Below are 20,559 nucleotides of genomic sequence, written 5' to 3'. Positions count from 1 at the left end.
TAGGTTGTGCTCGCTGATAACCAAATTAATATTTTGTTCGTGCATCGTTAGGTGAGTCTTGTAAGCAGCATGAGCACTCCAAGAGAACGAAAAGTGTTCAGAACAAGAGCCTGAGGAAGCTCGGTGAAACTGACAGCCACCGAAGTGTGATGGATGCCATCGATGTTCTGCGGAGGCACGCAGGTGCACACGAATGTTTAAGACCTTGTTAGCGCTGTCAGCATACGAGCGTCACGTAAAGCCCGCCCTGGTCAAGAAACGCCAAGCACTGCTTACGGACTTCTTCACTACGGCTTGAACATCGAGTGCTGGTGGCAATAAATTGCTCTCTTTGAACGTGGTCATCTTCGTTTCACCAGCGTTCATTAGACAGCTGCGGTGCGGAGAAATCAGTTTCGTAAGGGCTCAGTGGGCATAAAAGTAATTGCTTAATCGAATTTGGCCGGAAGATTTTTAATGTAAGCTTTCCGCTTTCCGGATCACGTAAGCGCTGCTCCACACAGTGAAGCGGTCCGCGTGTACTCCGCTCAACTCGCAATCATGGTTTTATCTCGAGTGTTGTGGTTGAATCACGCGCCCATACTGCGGAGCCCTTGTACATGAAAAAAGTCTTTCGAAAGTTTCATAGCAGCCTTCCGCTGTTGGCCCGCCGCGCCTAAGCCTACCACTGAATGGACGAAAAGAGGCGTAACTTCGAACGAGCACCTCGGCGGGGTGAAGTTCACGGGACATGGACGCGGGTTCAATTGACTAACAGCGGCATTTAGTAGTGACCGAAATGAAAAAACAAAAAGTGGAAACCTAGTCTGCTATCATATTTAATGAGGCGTTGCGGAAAAAGCACCGGTTTTACGATGACACATGAACTACCGTCGGCTATCCGAATTCCATTGCCCAAGTGTTGAAACTCTTAATTCACACAATTTTCGCGGCCAGTTTTAGTACAAATTTCGCTTTAATTGGAGAGGTAACTACATAGCAGTTGTTGCCTGGCGAGGGCCAAAGTGTTAAAACCCCAATAACTGGTTAAATGAACTGTAAAATCGAAACCTCGATTTTACGAAATTCTCGATTTAACGAAATTTGCGGCCCCAAGTACGACTTCGTTATATCGAGGTTTAACTGTATAATGTATGACCAGTTTACTTGACGGGTTTAAGTCTGGCGCTGAACCGCTCGCCTAAACAACATGTGGTTTGGGAAACGTTGACAATAAGAAAATTCGTCTAGCGAAAAATAACACAGCAAACAACTCGGCCACGGGTGCGCGCTACCAACCTTTGAAATATAAGGTATATAATGTATGACCAGTTTACACTTTTATTTAGTTTCAGCATTCCAAGCACCTTAGGTGGCTATTTGTTGTTTTGCGTTCGTGCAGTAAGCATCCCCCAAGTTTCCACAATATCTCACGTCTAGCAATTGCATTTCTTAGACGGAAAAGCGTTCGCAGATGCGTAGTCGTGCTGCTGACCGCTGTGCTTGTTTGCGCAGCGCAAAAAAGTGCTTCCCGCGCCCTAGTTTTACGCTGTACGGTAAAAATATCAGTTGATTTTATTTCCTTAGTACCTATATTGACTTCGCTGACTCTTCTCCCGCCTTCAAGAGGCCTTATATTTTCCTACTGGCGTACCAGTCAGCGAAGCGTCGCATGTGCAGCGCTTGTGTGAAGCGACCTTGACTTGGAGCTAGATACAGTGTACAAACAAACCAAGTAAAGAAAGGCACATTCTTCCATTCACAAACGTGTCCTGGCTTCGTTTCAACTGAGTAAACGAATTGCGACGACCCGTCGGCGGCCAGCGGACGAAACACTGGGCCGATTGAACTCTGTCTGAAAGCCGGGGAGCCGTGCCGTAGCGCAGCCAATTGCGAGCTCGGCTCCTCCCGACGTCACATGAAAACGCCACAGAAAATGGGTGAGCGTAAAGAGAGGAGGACGAATTAATTTTTCTACTAAATAAAATCGCGTAAACACGCCCGAGTGGTCGAAACATGGCCTGGGGACTCCGGACTACAATTTGCGCTAGTAATCTCGCAATGTTTACTACATATCACTTCAGTGTCCCTTTAATGATGATGATGATGACGACGATTGCTATTGCTTTCCCCTTTGTAGCGGGGTGATGACATGTCATCTTACCAAAAAGGACTAATATACCTATGTTTTATACTCTTTGCTTAATACTAGCGCTACCAATACCACACCCCTTTTATACACCCAGGTGATGCAAACGCGTGTTAAAAATCACGTTTCTGTTGCAAAAATGAAAACAAAACTGATTTTGAAAGGGCCTTTTCTGAGCTAACCTAAAATAGCTTTATTTGTTCCAGGAAACGCCTGGAACTCTATGAAAAGGGGATCCCAAACTATCGTTCAATTTTGTATAAGCGCGGTAACGAAAGAGTTAAGCACAGTATCCTCTCAAAACACGCACAATGGCATCAGGGTCCATCGCTTTGGTGAAGTGATACACTCTGCGAGCTATTGCCATTCTTAACTTGTACCCAAGCATAGCGTAAACATTAATATCCACAGCATAAATTTGCCTCTGCCAATCCTTGTCGGAAAAAGTGACAGCACTCACGCTGGAAAACGTTGCGTAATGGCTCGACACCAGGCCCGGAAACCATCAGAAACCAGCACGGAAGTTGTGAACACCAGCAGCATCACGACAACGCTCACCACGGAGTCCAGGAATGCAGACAGGAACGAGCTGCGGAGGAGGAGGAATTAAACACCCTTTGTTGCATGCAAATAGCGACGAAGACAATCCAAGCCAAAGAGTGGGTCAAGGCCGCCGGAACAATCGGCAATCAATCAAAACATCCATTCCTACCGAAGACAAGTGCACAACACAGGACAGCTGTTAAGTGCACAGTTTTTCGAAAACATGGCAAATTAGTTTACAAATGTTTTCGCAAAATTGGAAAGTTGGAGGATCATATGACCTAGTAACCACTGGTTTACTGCTGTTGCAGGTCCTAGTGGCAATGCAGAGTCAAACATCCACTCAACAAGGTGCTGGCAAAATGTGCTGTGAAGGCCCTTGAGGCAATTATAAAGCATTACAGTATAGCCCACTTATAGCAAACCACGTTTCAACGAAATAGCGGCTATAACAAACAAATCTTCGTTTCCTGTTACCGTTTGTATACATAGATTTAGTGTTCAGATATAGCGAAAAGCGGATATAATGAACTGATTTCAGTTTCCCGATGTGTTCGTTATAAGCGAGCTCGACTGTACAAACTTATTTTAACAGTGCCTAAACAATAAAAAAATAACATCAGCACTTGTACACTAATCAACCACAGGCATGCACCTTCAGCTGTTCCTCTGCAGTACAGTGTTTCTTAATGCATACTTTGCCCAAAAAACCTTGTCACCTCATCCATCCATTGCGTTCACTGTCTTCCTGGATTTGTGCCTCTAGGTTAGACCATTAACACAATCTCCAAGTGAGCCTTTCTACTCCCTTAATCTCGCTCCCACCGGCCTAACTCTAACTCCTGCCTCTTATGTTTGTGAAAGTACTAATGGTCTGAAGGTCTTAAAGGTTTTGATGTGATTGGGGGTTGTCTTATCTCCACACCTCCACACCTCCGCAGTTGGCAGCTTTTTCCCCCCAAGTGCGGGGGGAGGCGGAGGAGAGGCTATAAAGCAGCTGATGGAAAGCACAGCTCTGTATGCAGTCATAATTTTTTAAGAAAAGAAATCCTGGTGACATGGCGATGACAACGCACATGCACCAGAATTACCAGCGCACTTTCATCGGGCACGCTCAACAACGAAGTGCAACTTATAGCCCAGAAAATAGGTAAGGTGCGGAGGCAGCAAGACGGAAACGAGACCGAAGGATTTTGCACAATGTAAGCTCTGGCAATGAACTGTCACCATTTTGTAGGCCACACTGGAAAAATGCAGAAATTGGGGCTAGTCAGTGGTAGAATGTCAACATGGTAAAAAGTGTGGAAATCCCGTTCTGTGTTCTTTCTCGTGTCCATTTTTTTCGTGCTTTTTGTTATGTCGAGGTACTGAAAGAATCTTCTAATATAGAGACAACAATAGCACCACTAGTGGAGGCAACAGTACCTGTCGCAGCCCATGTAGAGAAACACCGACATCCGTGTCAGCTGGACGAATGACACCACCACCATCAAACCGCCGACGGCGAGGGTGAAGAAGCAGTAGAAGGGGGATGCCCAGCGCGCGATGAAGTGGCCGTCGTCACTGTCGAAGCTGCCCGTGGTGTAGAGGAGGCAGTGGCCGTTGAACTTGGACACGTGCACCGCCATGGGCACCACGGTGCACACCGACAGGATCAGGGTGATGGTGTAGCACGTGGCTTGCGTCAGCAGCAGAATGTTCCCGAGACCCATCGTGGCTCCAGTCCAGACGAAATAAGGTTCTGGCGGGAGGGAAGAACACAATGGGCAATTATTGCGCAAGGTCGCATAACTGTTCAGAGCACACATAGGGCAACACGCAGTCGCGCAGACCTTCATCATACTGTACACGCTGTTTCGTCCCTTTTTGTAAGTCGGCGCACGTAAATGTTTGGTGCGTGACGGTACTGAAAAGTGCGGGAAGCAGTACCGTCCCTTGCGGTACACCGGTGTTCGTCACTACCTCACTTTGCGCAACTGGTTGCTTCGCGGGAACAGGTGGTTAACACGAAGAGAAGTAACAATATAGGACTGCAATGGCACGAAAAACTGCAAATCTTAGTCGTGTGCAGCAAATGTACCGAAACATAACTTGTCGCGCTGTGTGGCAGCTTTGTGAGCGAAAACATCGAACAGCTCGGTCGGACTTTCATGCGGGTCAAGACGGCGAGTTCAGAAACGTTACCGCAAAACACTGCAGTTTCGTATCAAAAGCGGACCGCAGTATTTGGGTAATTTAAACGCCACAGCAAGCGAGGATCGGGCTTCTCCTCCTTTTTAGTTGACACCCCTCTACAAATTGTAAACAATTGTTTAGCAAGGGCAGCTTTTCACATCAAAATTACGCGCACCGAGTGCCTATCTCGGGTGTTCGCATGTATAACACAGACATGCAAGTATTGCATTAGGCGTTTACCTGACAGCAACAATACTTTTCAACACATGGCAGCAGCAGCGGTGATAGGTAACGCTGGTATTGCTGATATTTTGATGACGCCCGAGCCACTTTACCAGTTCATATTGAAGAACTCTGGCTGATTGCAGGTCTGCACGCACGAGCCACCTCGCCAACGATAACCAAAGTGGAAACCAAGGAAACGGCAGGGGAAAGCAACGCAAAGTGAGAACCACCGAAGCGAAACGCGCCCGCCGATCCGACCACCGACAAATTTGTTCGTTGCTTACCTCGTTGAAAACAAGTAAGCTATGGGTATGTTAATTATTTGAGGCCAAATAAGTGTTAACCAAAAAATTTATCGCGAGCCAAATGAGGAAATACGTTTAGAGTAACAAAAAGTTATAATAAACGTGTTTCGGTTTGTTCCCTTTCGCCTTTTCGGCTTCCGTTGTTTTGCCCGTCGAAATAAAGGAGGCGGTAGAAAATCCTCCCTGTTCTGTGGCGGTAGTGGCGTTTGTTGTGTTCGTATTGAGAGCGTCGTAGTGCTTTCTACGCAATTTATTGGCCGAATACCTCGAAAAAAAGACAAGGTAAGCTACTTGGAGTTCTCACAGTCTATAACTTTCTCATGAATAAACCCCGAAACGCGCGTTTGAGACAGTTTGGTCCTGACGCTGTTAACACCGTACGATCACGGCTTCATGGCGTATGTGTGAGCCTTCCAAGCATCGACGGCGGAATCTCAGTTGCAATAATCCGGTTTAATCGTTGTCTTTCATGTATGAAATTGTTCGTCTGCGCTGTGTAAACGTTTTTTAGGCCTTAGACAAGGGACTTAAAACTGAAGTTTCGTCCCTGGCGTAGTGCTTAATGCAGCTGAATGTGTCGAGTGTCGCATCCTAATGCAGGTTAAATTCACCGCAGACGATATCTGCGCAGTTCTGAACAATCTCTGTTTTTGGGGTTAGTCGTAAAACGAACATTTTGTTGGCTTGCGCGATAATCAGACGGTGGACCTAGACTAGTGCAGCCGGTCGATTTCGGCTGTGCTTATTTGCAACGTAGCAGGGCGAAGCCGAGGTCAAGCGCCACTTCATTTAAATCTCCAACATTTCGTGGCTTGCAAGTATCTACTTACTTTGTAGGCGCATGCTTACTTCAAATCGCTCTGTCCCCAAAGAAATCTGAAACTTGTGGCACTGAATGAAACAACTTCGCGCTGTTTTCGGTGAGATTTCAGGTAGTGCGTCCGTTTCCTGTTTCGCTCTGCAAGCGCGTACGAGCAAGCAGTATTTCATTAAAAGTAATGCAAGAATTTGCAGATTTCCTGTTTCGCTTTTGGTGTGGGGTAAGAGCAACGATGGATTAATAAATACTTGCATGGCGAGAATGCCGCTCCCGCCGTGCGCTTCCTGCAATTAATATCTAGGCCATTCTGGCCAAACAAAGAACCTGTGTGTTCGGTTTTGTGACCCCCTTGGCCTACATGTTGGGGGAGGTCATTAAACCGTTGCTTTACTCATGCTTGTGTGTAAATTCCAGGTTTTGCCGTAACCAAGCTTCTGGTTTGATACATTTGGGCCTGTTTGATGCTGGCGAGAGCGTGTGCACTAGAAATTCGTTGTGCTTTGCGGTTACATTGCAGCAATGTTGTGGTCGAATGTATTATTCATTGGTAAACAATATAATCCTAGTTTTGAGTGCTTGTGAGTGCAGCAAGTTGCGATGCAATGCCTCGGTAGTAGCTGTGCACTTGGCTGTGCAGCGGTAACACTGCGCTTCAACGGCCATTTTGGTAGTTAATCATTGCAGACGATCGCAGTTAAGTTTCTGCTGGTGTTAGTGTGAAATATTACCTGATCTCTGAAAACTGGCATGCCTGGGCGGGGCGTGATGTAAAGTCAACAGTCTAAGCAACACAGGCCCTTATGGTAACTCTTATACTTTGCAACTGTCACTGTCAGTCCAAAAACAAGCCTAATGACAAAAGTTTTGTCACAGTTGAATTCATTCTAATTGAAAAAGCAATCAATGGGAACATCTCAAAGTCTACAGCGCTATACTGTGTGGGCACAGGGGCCGGTGAAGAGGTGTGTTGTGGGTTAAACGTAGTCTCCACAATTCACCTGCTCTGTTTGCTATAGTCAGACACCCACTCTGGCCATCTAATTGAAAGGATGGCAAGATCACATTCTTCCCACAATACATCACTACACCAGCACTCGTGCATACTCCTTATAAACCAACCATTATGGAATCAGCTTCAGTTGAAAGCACATGAAAAGGATGGCTCATGGCACGCACGCAGCGAAAGAACCGTGGCTTGCCTTTATTTTCACGTTTACTGTGTCGGGTTACATCTACACTAATTTCCCTCCCCGCAACCATCTGTACTTGGCAAATGTGCCTGCTGTGTGAGCTGGCTTGCAGCGTGCCGATTGATTACAGAGGCAAAGGCAGGAGGCGTCAGTGTTTATTGCGATGTGCAGACACTACTATACTGTGTACAGCCTAATTGTGGGCTATAACACTAACATTTGGAGCGAGCCATTAAATAACTCTAGAGATAAAGATGATCCGGCTCACGGTGGAATGCTGGAGCAGCCGGCAAAGTCGCAGTGCAGGTGCCAGTTGCCGGTCAAGGGCACCACCGTTGCCAAAAAGAACCCGTCAGGGACGAGAAGGAGTTCCCACGAATGTTGCAATCCCTGCTACTGGCAAGTTTAAACTCTTGCAGCTCGATACTCAGACATGCCAAGCAGAAACCAACCTGCCATGCATGTGCGCCTGTTAAAAGCTGGCGCAGGGTGCACCAGATCTTAGCTTTCTTAATGCTGTATTCGGGTGGTCGTTTTAGAGCGCTCTAGAGCACTCCGAAAAGCGACTCCGTGTTCGGGTGGTCGAAATCGAGCGCTTGACGTATGTTCGGTTGGTCGTCTCAGAGCGTCGTACTCTACTCCGAGCACCTCCGACTGCTCTGACTCCGAAGTTGGAGTGCCGCCGAAATCCGGAGGCAATTTGGTCACGTGACCCCGGCCGCCGCAGCTCGCCTCTGGCTCGCCCCGCTCGCCTGCCCAGTCGGTGGCGTTCGCTGAATCCTCCCTTTCTGTGCTGAGGCCTCGGCAGCGGTTAGTTGTGAGAGTGTTTCGACGATTTTGCTTCTCGTGCTATTCTCCGCATCATGTCGAAACGGAGACGCCTGTTGAGTGTAGGGGAGCCGTCTCCGCTACTTCTGCAGCTCGAAATCGACGCCGAGGAGGACAGCAGCTCAGACGACGACTCGCACGTTTACGCTGCGAAGTTCGCCGAACCACTTCCAGTGTTCAAAGTGCAGGAATACATTCGCAAGGTTGTGCACACCTATTCTTACCTTCAATCATTGCGAATAACAGGCGCTCGGCTGATGTCAGGGAACTTTGGCTTGGAGCTAACGCGTCCGATACGGAGGCCGCCATTTGTTGAGACACCTTGGCCGACCTGGCTGTTTGCAGTTGCCGTTTTGGCCGCGCCGCAGCGCCATGGTCGCGTGCTACTCCAAGATCGGGTATGCGTTCGGTTGGGGAGCGGTGACTCTTGCTCGGATTGGGGAAAGCGGCGCATCGGCGTACTCCGAGTAGGAGTATCAGAGCGACCACCCGAATACAGCATAAACAACATTCGGGTTGAGGACTGCAGGTGTGGAAATGAGCCATGCCGTACTGCTGGCAGGATGCTTTGCTTGAATGATTGCGCTGCTGGCCTCGAAGCCTGTCCGAAAACTTGTCTTTTGAACCATGAAGAATGTAACTGTACTCAAATTTTTTTGGAGTCGGCGCACTTTTCGACTGATTGTCACAGCTCTCCGCTGCACATCTTGCCGACACCAGCATGTGTTGTTCACGCTTTTTAATTTTTTTACAGCTTCATGTTAAACCTAGCTCCGGCTTGCCAGTTTTCAGGGAACAAGCTGTGTTTAGGCAACTGTAGACGTGCAGAATGGGGCAGTCGCACAATCGACCACCAAAATTTAAATGGCTGCCAATGTTTGGTGGTGCCACCGTGTGGCGGAGCTCTTCATTATACTGTGCTCGTTGAACAAAATTCTGATTTTTTCGGTACCAATTCAAGGGGCATTCAATTCAAGACTAGGATCAAGTGGATGCTATTTAAAACTCGAGTGCAACAATGCAAGATTAGCTTAACAGATTTTCATGCCCGGTTGAAAATTTATGGTGCAGCACATTACTGTACCAACATCGGATATCTGGTGATGTGACACGGTTCAAGATTATGTTGCTTTAGCATTTGCAGAGTTAGTCCAACAATGCTGTGTTGTCGATCGTGCTTGTGTTGCCCCCAAACGCAACGTGTTCCTTCTCTTTCCAGAGCACACCAACCATCCTGATGCACACCACTGGCAAAAACGCGACCGACGGGAACGCCGCGTCGAACGACGCCAAAGGTGAGCTGACGGCGGTGGGCGCCTCGAACCCCGCAACCCACACGGTCGCCCCCGATCGCTTTTCAGTGACATGGCGGGGCGAGCGTGGGCCTCGCCTCCTGCCTTGCGCTCGATTGTTTTTGTGCGTCAGCCAAACGCACCCAGCGCCGAGGCCGCCACGCCTTGACAGCAGGTGCGCCTCCTTTGACACGCAACCCTCTCGCGCGAGTGGGCCGCTTGTGCCGGCAGGCGGAGGAGGCCGTTGTGTGTGTGTGTGCACCCCTTGTTCTGACCCGTTTTGTATTGTTGCGTGCCTTGGCGGGCCTCCTCCTGTAGACACGCAATCGCTCTTGGTCACACCGTGGCCCCCCGTCAAGGTGGGAGGCGTTGCCAGAGCGGGATGATGATGACCTTCTTGGGGCAGGCCGGTGGTCTCTTTCTTGTAAGCTAACGAGGTGTCCCAGGTAATAACCCTCTTCGAAGCAGATGCCTCTCTCTGTCTCTCACCCTTGCTCTTTGCCGATAGTTCCGTCCCCACTGCCTGGGCGGTGGGGATGCCTGGCACGCTTGCGCTGATGGGTTCCTTCCCTTCCCCCTCCTTTTTCTCTCCCGTTGCCGACTTGGCCGCATAGGTGGTGCTGGCGAGGCTAAGAAAGAAGGTAAGGAGTCGGTGGAGCTGGAGAAGTACTGGCAGGTTGTCCGGACCAACCCGGCGGACTTCACGGGATGGACCTACCTGCTGCAGTACGTGGAGCAGGAGGTGAGGCGCTTTGCCTTTTTAGGGGGTGGTACCTCAATGCCTCGCACTGTGTCACTCGCTGTTCAACTGCGTCATGAATGTCGGCGCAGTGACCGGGAGCACCACTGTTGCTTCTATCTGCCTGCTGTGCTAGCAATGGAGCGATGTGAAGCCTCACAATGGCTACTTGACTGACTATGGCTCGGGAGTGTGAGGTTCTTGCTTCTCTGCATGTTGTGTATGTGTACCTGCTGGAACGCCAGTTCGAAGGCACCTTGGTTGACTTGTTGATCGTCTGTCTGCTTGCTGCTACAGAACAGCCTAGCTGCTGCGCGGGAGGCCTTCGACAAGTTCTTCTCCTACTACCCATACTGCTACGGCTACTGGAAGAAGTACGCCGACATGGAGAAGAAGCTCTGCTCCATCGAGAAGGCGGAAGAGGTGGGTGCTGTCTTTGTTGCGTGGGATGTTTTTTGGGTTTCTTCGAATCCTTCCTAAGCCAAGCCAAGCAGTGGGTTTCATATTGAATTGTGTTACGTATAGGTTGTATTTACTGGCGAGGTGCGCATGCAGGCAACCATGTAAGTGCGCCGTCACTGGTTACGTCAGGCTCTGCGGGATGGCGGTACTTGTCCGTGCTAAGCACATATGATGTGTGTTGGACGTTCCACACTCTACCCCACTGAACGCAAAGTAATGCCTTGACTCCAGTGTGAGTGCGATTAATAACATGTCTGTTGACACCGCCATTGAGAATCTGGCTGAAACGGTGCAGACAACTCACGCAGGTGTTTTTTTTTTTTTTTTTTTTTTTTTTTCTGCGGTGTGTGGGCGCAGTGGCACAAGATGCGCCATATTCGTGGCCGCTTCCAGTGTTGCCAAGCTAAGAAATTGACAGCTAAACTTTTCAGTGAATACCACCTATACAAAAGCAAATGGGACGCTAACAGGACGGGGTTGAGGTGCAGACAGGGTTAAGACGAGGTACAATCCTTGCCTCAGTCCTGTTTGCGCCTCGTCCCAGTCCTGTTCGTGTCCCATTTGTCTTTGTATACGTAGCGCAATTCAATAAATAAACGCATCGCCAACTAGCCCCATTCTACGTCCTTTTGAACAAGTGGTGGGTGCTTGGTTTTTGAAGCCACGCGTGAGTGATGCTGCAGTGGCATGTTGAGCCGTTGCGTGTGTGTGGGTGACCCTTGATCCCAAGTCTGTGTGGACAAGGCAGGAGGTTGTGCGCTGCGTTCTGTGACTTGCACGTGCTGAGGTTTGCCCGTGCAACGCCTGCTCCTGGTTGCTTCAGACGTTCGAGCGGGGGGTGGCCGCCATTCCTCTGAGCGTCGACCTGTGGATCCACTACATCAACTTCGTCAAGGTGCACTTCAAGGACGAGGACCATTACTACTCCAAGGTCAAAAAGTGAGTGGAGACACTCTCTTCACCCGTGCGCTTTTGTTGCAGTGCCACAGCTAAGGTAATGCTGTGCGGTTGTCTTCCTATGTGGCCGTGCGACTCTAAACATGTGAACAGTTTTACTTGTGAGTAAAGTGCGAGGCCGGGTTGGCTGCTGCAACAGGAAGTCGGTTCAGTGTGTTACATCTGCACGCTGTGTTCAGAAAAACATCTTAACGTGGCGGTTTTAGTCACTTTGACTTAGTGGATTAGGCTTGCATGCCCGCTACAAGGGTTGAGGAAGGTACTGAGCATATAATGGGTCTCCTCGATTATCAGCTCCCTATCATCTGCGGGCTTCCTGAGACGTGATCCGACGCTCAATTTTTCCATGTATTCCTATGGGACTTCCGGTCCGGAGGAAATCCTAGGACTGCCCGCAGACGGTTCAGGACTGGTAAATTGAGGAAGCCCAATGTTTCGAAAAACTTTGAGTATTATGAATTCAAACTTTGAATCAAATTATTCACTTTAGTGGCAGCAGCAGCAGCATAGCAAAGGAAATTGTTCAAAGCTGTGTAAACGAAGTTTATTGCTTCTATTTGTGAAGTGATTGCACTGATGACCGTTACCCTCCAGCACACACTGGTAACAAAGTCGTTGTGATTAAAGCAACCAGCACTGTGTAATTGGAGATTAATTACAGAGCCGATGTGAGCATGTTCGCACTACTCGGCAAACTCAGCCCCCCTCCCTCCCCCCTCTTATTGAAGCATAGTGCAAGTTCTATGCTGAAGATGGCTGACTATAATTGCAATGCAATTGAGAGCACCCTGTAATGCAGAGCAGGGGCAAACATTGAAACGCTCCGCTGTGTAGTTCTGTGCCTATAGTTTTTGGCCTGCCCCTTGTGACAGTGTTGATTGACACTGCTTTCTTTCCCCTGGCTGCCGCAGCCTGTTTGAGCGCGCCATCGAGTCGTCGGGGCAGGACTTCCGGTCGGACCGGCTGTGGGACATGTTCGTCACCTGGGAGCTGGAGAACAAGAACCTCAAGGAGGTGACCGCCATCTATGAGCGCGTGCTGCAGGTGCCCACCCAGCTGTACGGCCACCACTTCGAGAAGTGAGTGTGCACGTCCACCCTCCACCCACCCTCTTTCCCTCCCCTGCTGGGCAATCCTACTCGGGTGCCCCGCAAGTGTCCTTCAGCACAGAGTGTTGTGTGCTACTATGGAAGTGTTGTCCGTCTTTCTTTTCGTTCAGCCCGGTTACCTTGCAGTGTTATAGCTCATATTGTACCTGTTAGTGGAAGGTTGTCGGGGGGCTTTAGGGATGAGGTGCAAGCGTAATGGTACGAGACGCTTTGAGTTAGTGTGGTTGCTGTAGCCAGGAGTACTTAAGACGTTGGTGGCCACAAGCATGTCCTCAACTACCCCTCACCACGCATGAAGCAGCACCGCAAGAGCGGTGGTGTCCCCGTTGTGGGAGTTAGTAGCAAAATGCCAAGCCTCCTCTTGACCCCTTCCCCGTTGCAGGTTCCAGGAGCACGTGAAGACGCACCTGCCAAAAGACATCCTGTCGACGGACGAGTTCCTGGAGCTGCGGCAGCAGTACATGGAGTCCATGCGCAAGGCGGTCCCCGGGGGAGGTGACTCCGCCGGAGGAGTAGGGGACGAGGGGGGCGCGGCCCAGATGGAGATTGAGGAGGACGACGGGGATGCACCGCCCCCTGGCGTGGACGACGCCCCGCCCCCGGGGGTCGAGGACGCCACCAAGGAGGACACCCGGGCCCTGGTAATAGCTCGCAGCTCTGCCGTTTTGGGGGGGATAGCATGTACTGTTTCGCAGGCTGAGTGCACATGTCTCAAGCTAAACACGGGGCACGCGCAAGTTGCACACCATTCGATAGCTCTGTTGTTGTTGTCTGCATCTGACTTGCGTCCAAGCGAGACTTCCATTTGTAAGATCTGCAACAGTCTGCCAGGTGACTTGTTATGCCACCCAGCAGGCTGACGCTTTGCAAGATGGCATGCTGTCGCTGTGTAGCTAGAAGCGAGGTTTAGCTGAGCATCTTGTTAAACTTTTATTGAAAACAGTTGTTTCTCACCGGGTTGAGATGCGTTAGGGTTGTTGTTGCTTCCGGGGACAGAAGCGGTCGTTAGGCCCAGCAGGGAGCGCTGAGGCCCCCCGGGGCACGTGTCCTCTGGCGTTGCAGAAGAACGACAATGAGGCCAAGTACATCCGGGACAAAGTGGTGGAGAAGCGCCGGGTGCTCTTCAAGGACAACGAGGCTGAGGTGGGCCGGAGGTGGGCCTTCGAGGAAGGGGTGAGTGTTCGGCCACTTTTTGGGTAGGCTGACTTGTGCCAGATACTCTGCCGCTGGTGTCATCTGAGGAAGCACGAGGTCAATTGTAGATTTGCTTTGCTCAAAGTAAATGCATTGCGGTTGTGGAAGGCTGTGTTTGTAACTGAACCAGATTCAGCTAAACGTTATTGCATTTTAAAAGGCAGGTTCTAAACGAGCGGTGGCCACTTCTGGTCTGGGGTTTTGTGACTGGCTAGGAAGTGTTAAATTTCAGCATATGGAAGGTGCAGAATGATAAGTGTAGAACATTGTGCCAAATGAACCGCAGCAACTGTCCGATAACTGAGAATTCATCATTGAGTGGTGGCACTCTTTGCCATTTGCTGGCCTTGCACTGTTAAACCAATCACCGCTGCCATTGAGTGCGTTCAAAGAGCTAACGACTAGTGCTCACCACTGGGGCAAGGGAAGCTGGAGGAGGGTGCCACCAAAAGCCCTGGCATGATGCGGTGGTATTACCTGGCGATGCCTCACGTCCATTGCCCTTCTGTGACCCTGCATGTCTTTCAGATCAAGCGGCCGTACTTCCACGTCAAGCCCCTGGAGCGGCTGCAGCTGAAGAACTGGCGCGAGTACCTGGACTTCGAGACCCAGAACGGCAACCACGCGCGCACAGTGACGCTCTATGAGCGCTGCCTCATCGCCTGCGCCCTCTACGAGGACATGTGGCTCAAGGTGCGGCTCGGCTGTTTCGCATGTCGGAACTGCCGCTCTCTCCTCTTCCTCTCTCTCTGAAGAAGCGTCTGTGTCATGCTGTTCTTCTCCTCCTCCTTCTCTCCTGTGTATCTCGTTTGTTCAGATGTTGGCACGCGCAAGAGAGAGAAAAAAAGCGTTTGCGGGGTAGGTTTGGAGTTGTGTGGACAACACGTGGCCAGTGGCCGGTCAAGTCATGTCTGCCAGGGTCGTTTCTCTCTGTCTGTCTGTCTCCTGTAGTACATCAAGTACCTGGACACTGCCGAGCCGGAAAAGGTGAACAGCGTCTTCCGGCGGGCCTGCACCACACATTTGGTTCGCAAGCCGAGCATCAGCCTGGCGTGGGCAGCCTACGAGGAGAAACACGGTGAGGACGGCCTGTGATCTTCATCCTCTTTGATTAGGATGAGATAGGATGCAAGATGTGAGTTGCTTTGATGTGGGCTGCACTCCGACTTGTGCTGCCAGGTGCAGTTAGAAGATGGTGCAGTACAACTTGCTCGCAAGAACAGGTGTGGGTTGGGGAGGGTAGATCAAGCCTTAGCGCGGCAACAGTATGCGGTTACTGTATGAGCAATGTATGACTCCCGTCGCCACTTGTGCACTTGTAAAATTTAGTGTGCAGCTGGTGCAGGGGGCAAGGAAGGATGGAACAGAATAGGGTAACAGAGTGGATCCCCAGAGAAGGCCAGCGTGGCAGAGGGCGGCAGAAAGTTAGATAGGCAGATGAGGTCAACATGTTTGCGGGGATAAATTGGTCGCAGTTAGCGCAGGACCGGGGTAGTTGGAGATTAATGGGAGAGGCCTTTGCCCTGCAGTGCGCGTAGATAGGCTGGTGGTGATGATACTGAATTCACCATTTTTGAGTTGTAACGTTAATTGCTCCTCAAGCGAGTTCGCAGAATGCGTGCAGGCTGACATTGACAGGCTGGCGAGTTCTGGTTGGCATGGTGGTGCCATAAGCACTGACTGCTTGTGGGCACAGTTCCAAATCAGCGAACAATTGGACTGGTGCGAAACTGCTACGTACAGACATGAGCCAGGCAAGCTCCAAAGATGGGGGAAAAGCACATCGCATTTGAGTGTCTCCGGTGACGCGGAGGGCGTCCATCCACTGCGTACGCCTTGGCTAGTGATTGCTACGATTCCAAGCCAAGCTGGTAGGCTTACTGACGCATTTTGCAGCCGACAACATGGCAGAATCACGGCATGCCGATTACTGAGATATCGAGAATGTCCATCATAATGTCCGATGTCAAGCATGTTTCACAGAACCGAAACTGAAACTGGTTTCAATTCTAATCTTGGACATCGTCCAATCGCGTAGCACCTTGTATTGACCACTGCGGTTAGTTGGTGCAGCTGCCGCAAACCGCGCATGGTAATTTGTCTTCCTTCGGGCTTTGTAAAATTTATACCACCTTATCGCCTGGATAAACAATGAAAAGGGTGTTTATTTGAGCCAGTCTACGCAGTGCAAGCAGAAATGTGAGCTTGACAAATTCATTTCAGTGTCCTTTTAAAGGTCCATCAGTGGATTTTTCATTTGTTTTTTACCTGAATATGTTTTGCCTTTGTGGCGACCATGTATCGAAGGTGGAGTGTGGCAACCAGTTGGCATGACGTGAGGGTAGGGAGTTGGTTTGCACGTTTCAGTGATGTGTGCTTGAAAACGGGCCAGAAAAGGAGAAAAGCAGCTTTTTTTTGGGCGCATGGCTCTGCGCGTTTTCTCAAGGCCGATGTGCGCCCCCTTTCAGGGCGCTTCGAGGAGGCCTCTCAAATCCTGGCTAATCTGGAGGAGCGGATCCCCGACCTGCTGGAGCCCGTGCTTCGCCGCATCAACGTAGAGCGGAGGCGCGGCTGCCCGGAGAAGGTGGAGGAGCTGTACCGCAAGTGCATCTCGCAGGCGGACAACGTCGCGCTCAAGAGCCACTACGCCGGCAAGCTGGCCCGCTTCCTCAGCAAGGTGGGCAGGCCGCTGTCGCTTGCGGCACGACCCTCCTCCTTCGCATCTGCTGCATGCCGGGCGGGGCGAGAGTTTTGCTGATGTGAGGTTGTCGATGTGTCAAGGGTCCTTGCCATGTCTGGAAGCGGGAGAGAGAGAGACACTCGGTGTGCAGTCTCCGTCTAGTCAAACCTTCAGGTAAATGTGCCGCAACCGCCTGGTTGCCCTCAACCGGCCGCAGAAACTCGGTGAACGCCGCATTTCAACTGCCCGTCTCCCTGCCACGATTCCGAGTGCACGGGCATTTCATAGCTCTGCACTAATCCAATCTTAAATCTGACGTGCACGAGTCACTGCGAGGACTGTGTGCCGGTTGAGTGCAACCAGCTGTCGGGCTTGAGGTTTTTTTTACCCCAGAGGTGGAGCAGTTATGCACCGTTTTTTTGTTGTTGTTCACGGTGGTTGCTGACTGGTTCCCTCGGGCTTGTCTTCTGTCTGTCCCTCCACCAGATTCAAAAGAAGCCGGACGAAGCCAAGGAAGTCCTGAAGGAAGCCATCGAGCGGGACCCGGTGAGTCGGCCCGCACTTTCGTTTGCTCTGTCGGGAGGAAGCGGCTGACACAGCTCCCTTTGTTTCTTCCCCCGCTCTTTCTTTTTCTTTTTTTCTTTCTCCTCCCTTCGTTTGCAACCGCAGCGGTTTCAGTCGACGAAGACTTCCCCCACGTCTCCTCCGCTGCAGCTAACCCTGCCATCTTGTGCTGGGGTGTGGGGTGTCGGGCAAGGCGGGGTCTTTAGACCGGGAAGGGCAAGAGACGGGGGCTGAGAGGAGGAAGGAGCTTGTCTGTAGAGCTTGCCCGCCTCTAGAGAGGCCTGGGCCGAGGTTGGACTCTGTGGGTGCCGGGTTTAGTGACTGAAAGGCAGGCACACGGTGTGCCTGGGGGCTTCTGCCAAGCTGGCCTAGTTGTGTTAAGGGCCAGTGCCTGTTTGTTCCCTCTGCCCCGCACACGTCTGCGACCAGCTACCGACCAACTCTGTGGAAGTGGATGCATAAGCACACTCAGCTTGGGGCGGAGGAGTGAGTAATTGAATGCCACTTGGCTACAGATCCGCGGTGGTGGTTGACCGCTCTGCTAACTGTTGCTCTCTTCTCTCGTTTGTTTTTTCTCTCTCTCCCTTTCCCCGCCTCTTCCGTTTTCACGGTTCCTGGACTGCTGCCGTCGTTGCCGTTCCTCCGTGGACTTGGCCCACCCAACCACCGCCCTTGCCGTGACCCCTTGACCTTTGCCCCCATCCCTATTCTTCACCCTGTGGACGCTGCCAATGGCCTGTGGGCTGCCAGGGTAACAGCCGCCTGTACATGCAACTGGCGGACCTGGGCTATGAGCAGAGCCCTCCGTCGGAGGCAGAGGTGCTGGAGGCCTTTGAGATGGCCACAGGCAGCAGCAGCCAGCTGACGGCCGCCGACAAGCTGGTCTTCCTGCAGCGCAAGCTGGAGTTCCTCGAGGACTTCGGCAGCGATGTGCTCAAGTGAGGATGGCCCCCTTCATCTTCGCTCGTGGCTTGTTGATGTACAGCTGGAAGAGTCCGGAGGTGGAACCTCTAGAAGCGAGAGTCCCTGGCTGACCACAAATGTCTGCCCATCGGGAAGGGGCAAACGTGTTGGTAATAAGGCAGTGTCCCAGTAGATTGGGCTTTTGCAACGTGCGTAGGTGGGAGTGAGAGCTCGTTAAAGAATTTTTATGGCAGTAGGCAAAGTTGGAACCAAGCCAATATGGTTCAAACCTAGCCTTCTACCATTTTTTCTCGGGTGTTCTCTTCAGAAATGCCACCTATCATCCCTGTTGTGATCACTTCCAGTGGGAGGACTGAAAATGGGGCTCTTGGTGTCACGAGCAGCACGTGTAATGTATTTGTAGAGAATGAGCAACATTGTGGTCACACTGACAGCATCACAACCCAATTCTTCCACCAGCTTTGTTAGGTTCTTCGTGTCGTAATAAGGAACTTGTCGTCTTAGCCATGAGGACAGATGGCAGAAGCCAGCTTTGGCATCCGTGGCTTTAGTTGCCCTCAACGGCAACAAAAGTAGTTGGGGAAGAAGGGGTCCTTGAGGGCCCCCTCACACTAGACCACTCGTGCCCAGTGTCAAACTGTTTGAGTACTGTTGTGGATTCAACATGTGCTGCCTGCAATTTTGAGTGCCTGCTGCATTCTTTGCTGTTGCCTTTACCCCCAAACCGTCGTGCCTGGCACCCCTGTGCGCGGAGCGTGCAGCCGCGCTTTGGTTGCAGTTCATCCCCTTGATGCTTGCTTTCCCCATGACCTCCAGGGTGCAAGAGGCCTTTGACGAGTACTCCAAGATGGCTAAGGCACAGGAGCTGGCTGCATCCAAGAAGAGGCCCGCAGAGTGAGTGGCCGCTTTTCTGTCAGCTGCTAGTTGGTGGGCTAACGTGTCCAAGTGTGGCTGCCGTCAAACTCAAGAACATATGTGAAGCGGATGCTCGGCAGAGTTGTGCTACTTCTGCCATTCCGGTTTCAGCCGGATTAGCCCATGTAGCACTGCTGCATGTTTCTAGACACCGTTTTGTGGAAACAGGCGGCTGTCTTGGGCAGCCGTCACTTCTTCCGTTGGCTACGTGACCGGCTTGTTTTGGCTTCTGTTGGCTACGTGTTGCAAGAAGTGGCAGTCCTGCGGCGTTTGACTAGCTGGAATGCAAAGTGGTTTTGGAAGGTAACGACTGTGTGCACAAGGTTTTGTTCGGTAATTTGGTCAATTGCGGCTTCGCATTGGCAGGCTTTGGTGTGGACTGTAACCAGAGCCCATGTTCTCACCTTTTAAAGCAATCCCCAGGTGGGTGGGGGGGGGGTAACATAAGGCAACGTGTTTGCCCCGCGCCGAAAGTGCCACCGGGTTTTGCAGGGTTTTTCACTCTTCTCGGCGGCGTCGGACAGCGCAGCCCACTTGGCACACACGAATCTCCTGACAGTTGCCTTTCCCTTTGTGATGGCAGGGAGCCCCAGGAGACGCCAGAGAAGAAGCAGAAGCCGGCTGAAGTGAACGGGGCGGCCGACGCAGCAGCTGCGTCAGCAGCACAAGCCATAGCCGCAGCCACGTCCAGTGCAGCAGCGGACGCCACAGCACAGTACAACTACGCCCAGCAGTGGGGCAGCTACCCACAGGTACCCGAGCCAAGACTAGTTGTGGTCCTTGTTCTCTCTCATTTGGATGGAGATGCTGGTTATTCTAGCCTGGTTTTCAAGTTGGCACTCGCACCTTTGACATCAGAAAACCAACACCCCGGCAATGCTTGGAGCATAAAAAGACTTACTTTGGTAGCAGTTGCTCGCTTGCGTGTCTGGTAGGGAGTCCAGCAGTGTGCGACCTTGTCAAATGAACTCAGAGCAATTCATTACACAATCGGGAGAGCTCGTTTCAAACATTTGAATGCATGCTGAGAGCAGCTTTAAAGCGGGTTCTAGCATTGGTATTGAGTAAGCCTGTTGTCCACTTGGAAGGAAATGGGGGTTTTATGCTTCAGAAAGTGAGTGACAGTGTTTCCGTGTTGCTCGCAGGCGGCATACAACTACCAGCAAGCGTGGAACGCCTACCCAGCAAGCTCCTACTACCCGACACATTGATGGCTCCACCAGCCCGTGCGACGAGCTACATAACAATGACAGGGGGCCACCATTGCACTTGTACATATGTGACTGCACGCTCCCGGCACAACCTGCAGCAGGCCCGGCGGCTGGGTTTGGGTTGGGTGGTTGGGGAGCCTTGACCGAAAAGGACCTGTACCACCCCTGCACCACCCCCTTTTGCTGTGCGTCCACCCGCCGTCACCCCATCCCACCTTGCTGTCACCTTCCTGAAAGGAGCACAAAAGGGGGCAGGATGTTGCTGCCATGTCTCATAATAAACTGTCCACCCATCCTG

At 51.2% G+C, this 20,559-nt stretch overlaps 2 protein-coding genes across 9 annotated transcripts in view; one reads left to right on the top strand and one right to left on the bottom strand.

Annotated features, from left to right (window-relative positions):
- Positions 1 to 6,355, bottom strand: part of LOC144143550 (transmembrane protein 179) — a 14,026-nt gene extending 7,671 nt beyond the window's left edge. The window contains exons 1-3 of one of the 4 annotated variants that reach the window (XM_077675337.1): positions 6,207 to 6,355; positions 4,097 to 4,412; positions 2,589 to 2,717 (exon numbers count right to left, since the gene is read on the bottom strand). In XM_077675337.1, coding sequence (XP_077531463.1) covers positions 2,589 to 2,717; positions 4,097 to 4,412; positions 6,207 to 6,219 — 458 coding nt within the window. In that variant the 5' untranslated portion in view covers positions 6,220 to 6,355. The other 3 variants (XM_077675340.1, XM_077675338.1, XM_077675339.1) reach the window with 3 other exon arrangements.
- Prp39 (pre-mRNA processing factor 39) lies at positions 5,519 to 20,559 on the top strand. 5 transcript variants are annotated; one of them, XM_077675333.1, is made up of 18 exons: positions 5,595 to 5,658; positions 9,434 to 9,509; positions 9,576 to 9,681; positions 9,825 to 9,952; positions 10,121 to 10,248; positions 10,543 to 10,668; positions 11,531 to 11,646; positions 12,576 to 12,743; positions 13,156 to 13,414; positions 13,836 to 13,946; positions 14,496 to 14,660; positions 14,919 to 15,045; positions 16,436 to 16,644; positions 17,134 to 17,193; positions 17,962 to 18,149; positions 18,952 to 19,029; positions 19,634 to 19,802; positions 20,196 to 20,559. In XM_077675333.1, the coding sequence occupies exons 6-18, from the start codon at positions 10,630 to 10,632 to the stop codon at positions 20,259 to 20,261; spliced, it is 1,755 nt and encodes a 584-aa protein (XP_077531459.1). In that variant the 5' UTR covers positions 5,595 to 5,658; positions 9,434 to 9,509; positions 9,576 to 9,681; positions 9,825 to 9,952; positions 10,121 to 10,248; positions 10,543 to 10,629; the 3' UTR covers positions 20,262 to 20,559. The 5 variants fall into 5 exon arrangements, with proteins under 5 accessions (XP_077531460.1, XP_077531461.1, XP_077531458.1 ...); XM_077675332.1 differs by lacking the exons at positions 9,576 to 9,681; positions 9,825 to 9,952 and having other exon boundaries at positions 5,522 to 5,658; positions 13,839 to 13,946; XM_077675336.1 differs by lacking the exons at positions 9,576 to 9,681; positions 9,825 to 9,952 and having other exon boundaries at positions 5,523 to 5,658.

This window comes from Haemaphysalis longicornis, unplaced genomic scaffold, assembly GCF_048455015.1.
Source record: "Haemaphysalis longicornis isolate Haplotype H1 unplaced genomic scaffold, Haemaphysalis longicornis Haplotype H1 scaffold_6, whole genome shotgun sequence".
Classification (NCBI taxonomy): Eukaryota; Metazoa; Arthropoda; class Arachnida; order Ixodida; family Ixodidae; genus Haemaphysalis; species Haemaphysalis longicornis.
This window is presented reverse-complemented; position numbering and strand designations above follow the sequence as displayed.

Bases quoted from the DNA above. Each gene is read 5' to 3' on its own strand.
- Prp39 (XM_077675336.1), top strand. From the start codon at position 9,452: ATGCACACCACTGGCAAAAACGCGACCGACGGGAACGCCGCGTCGAAC. The intron at 17,194-17,961 runs GTGAGTCGGCCC...GTGGGCTGCCAG, and splicing joins AAGCCATCGAGCGGGACCCG to GGTAACAGCCGCCTGTACAT. The intron at 19,803-20,195 runs GTACCCGAGCCA...TGTTGCTCGCAG, and splicing joins AGTGGGGCAGCTACCCACAG to GCGGCATACAACTACCAGCA.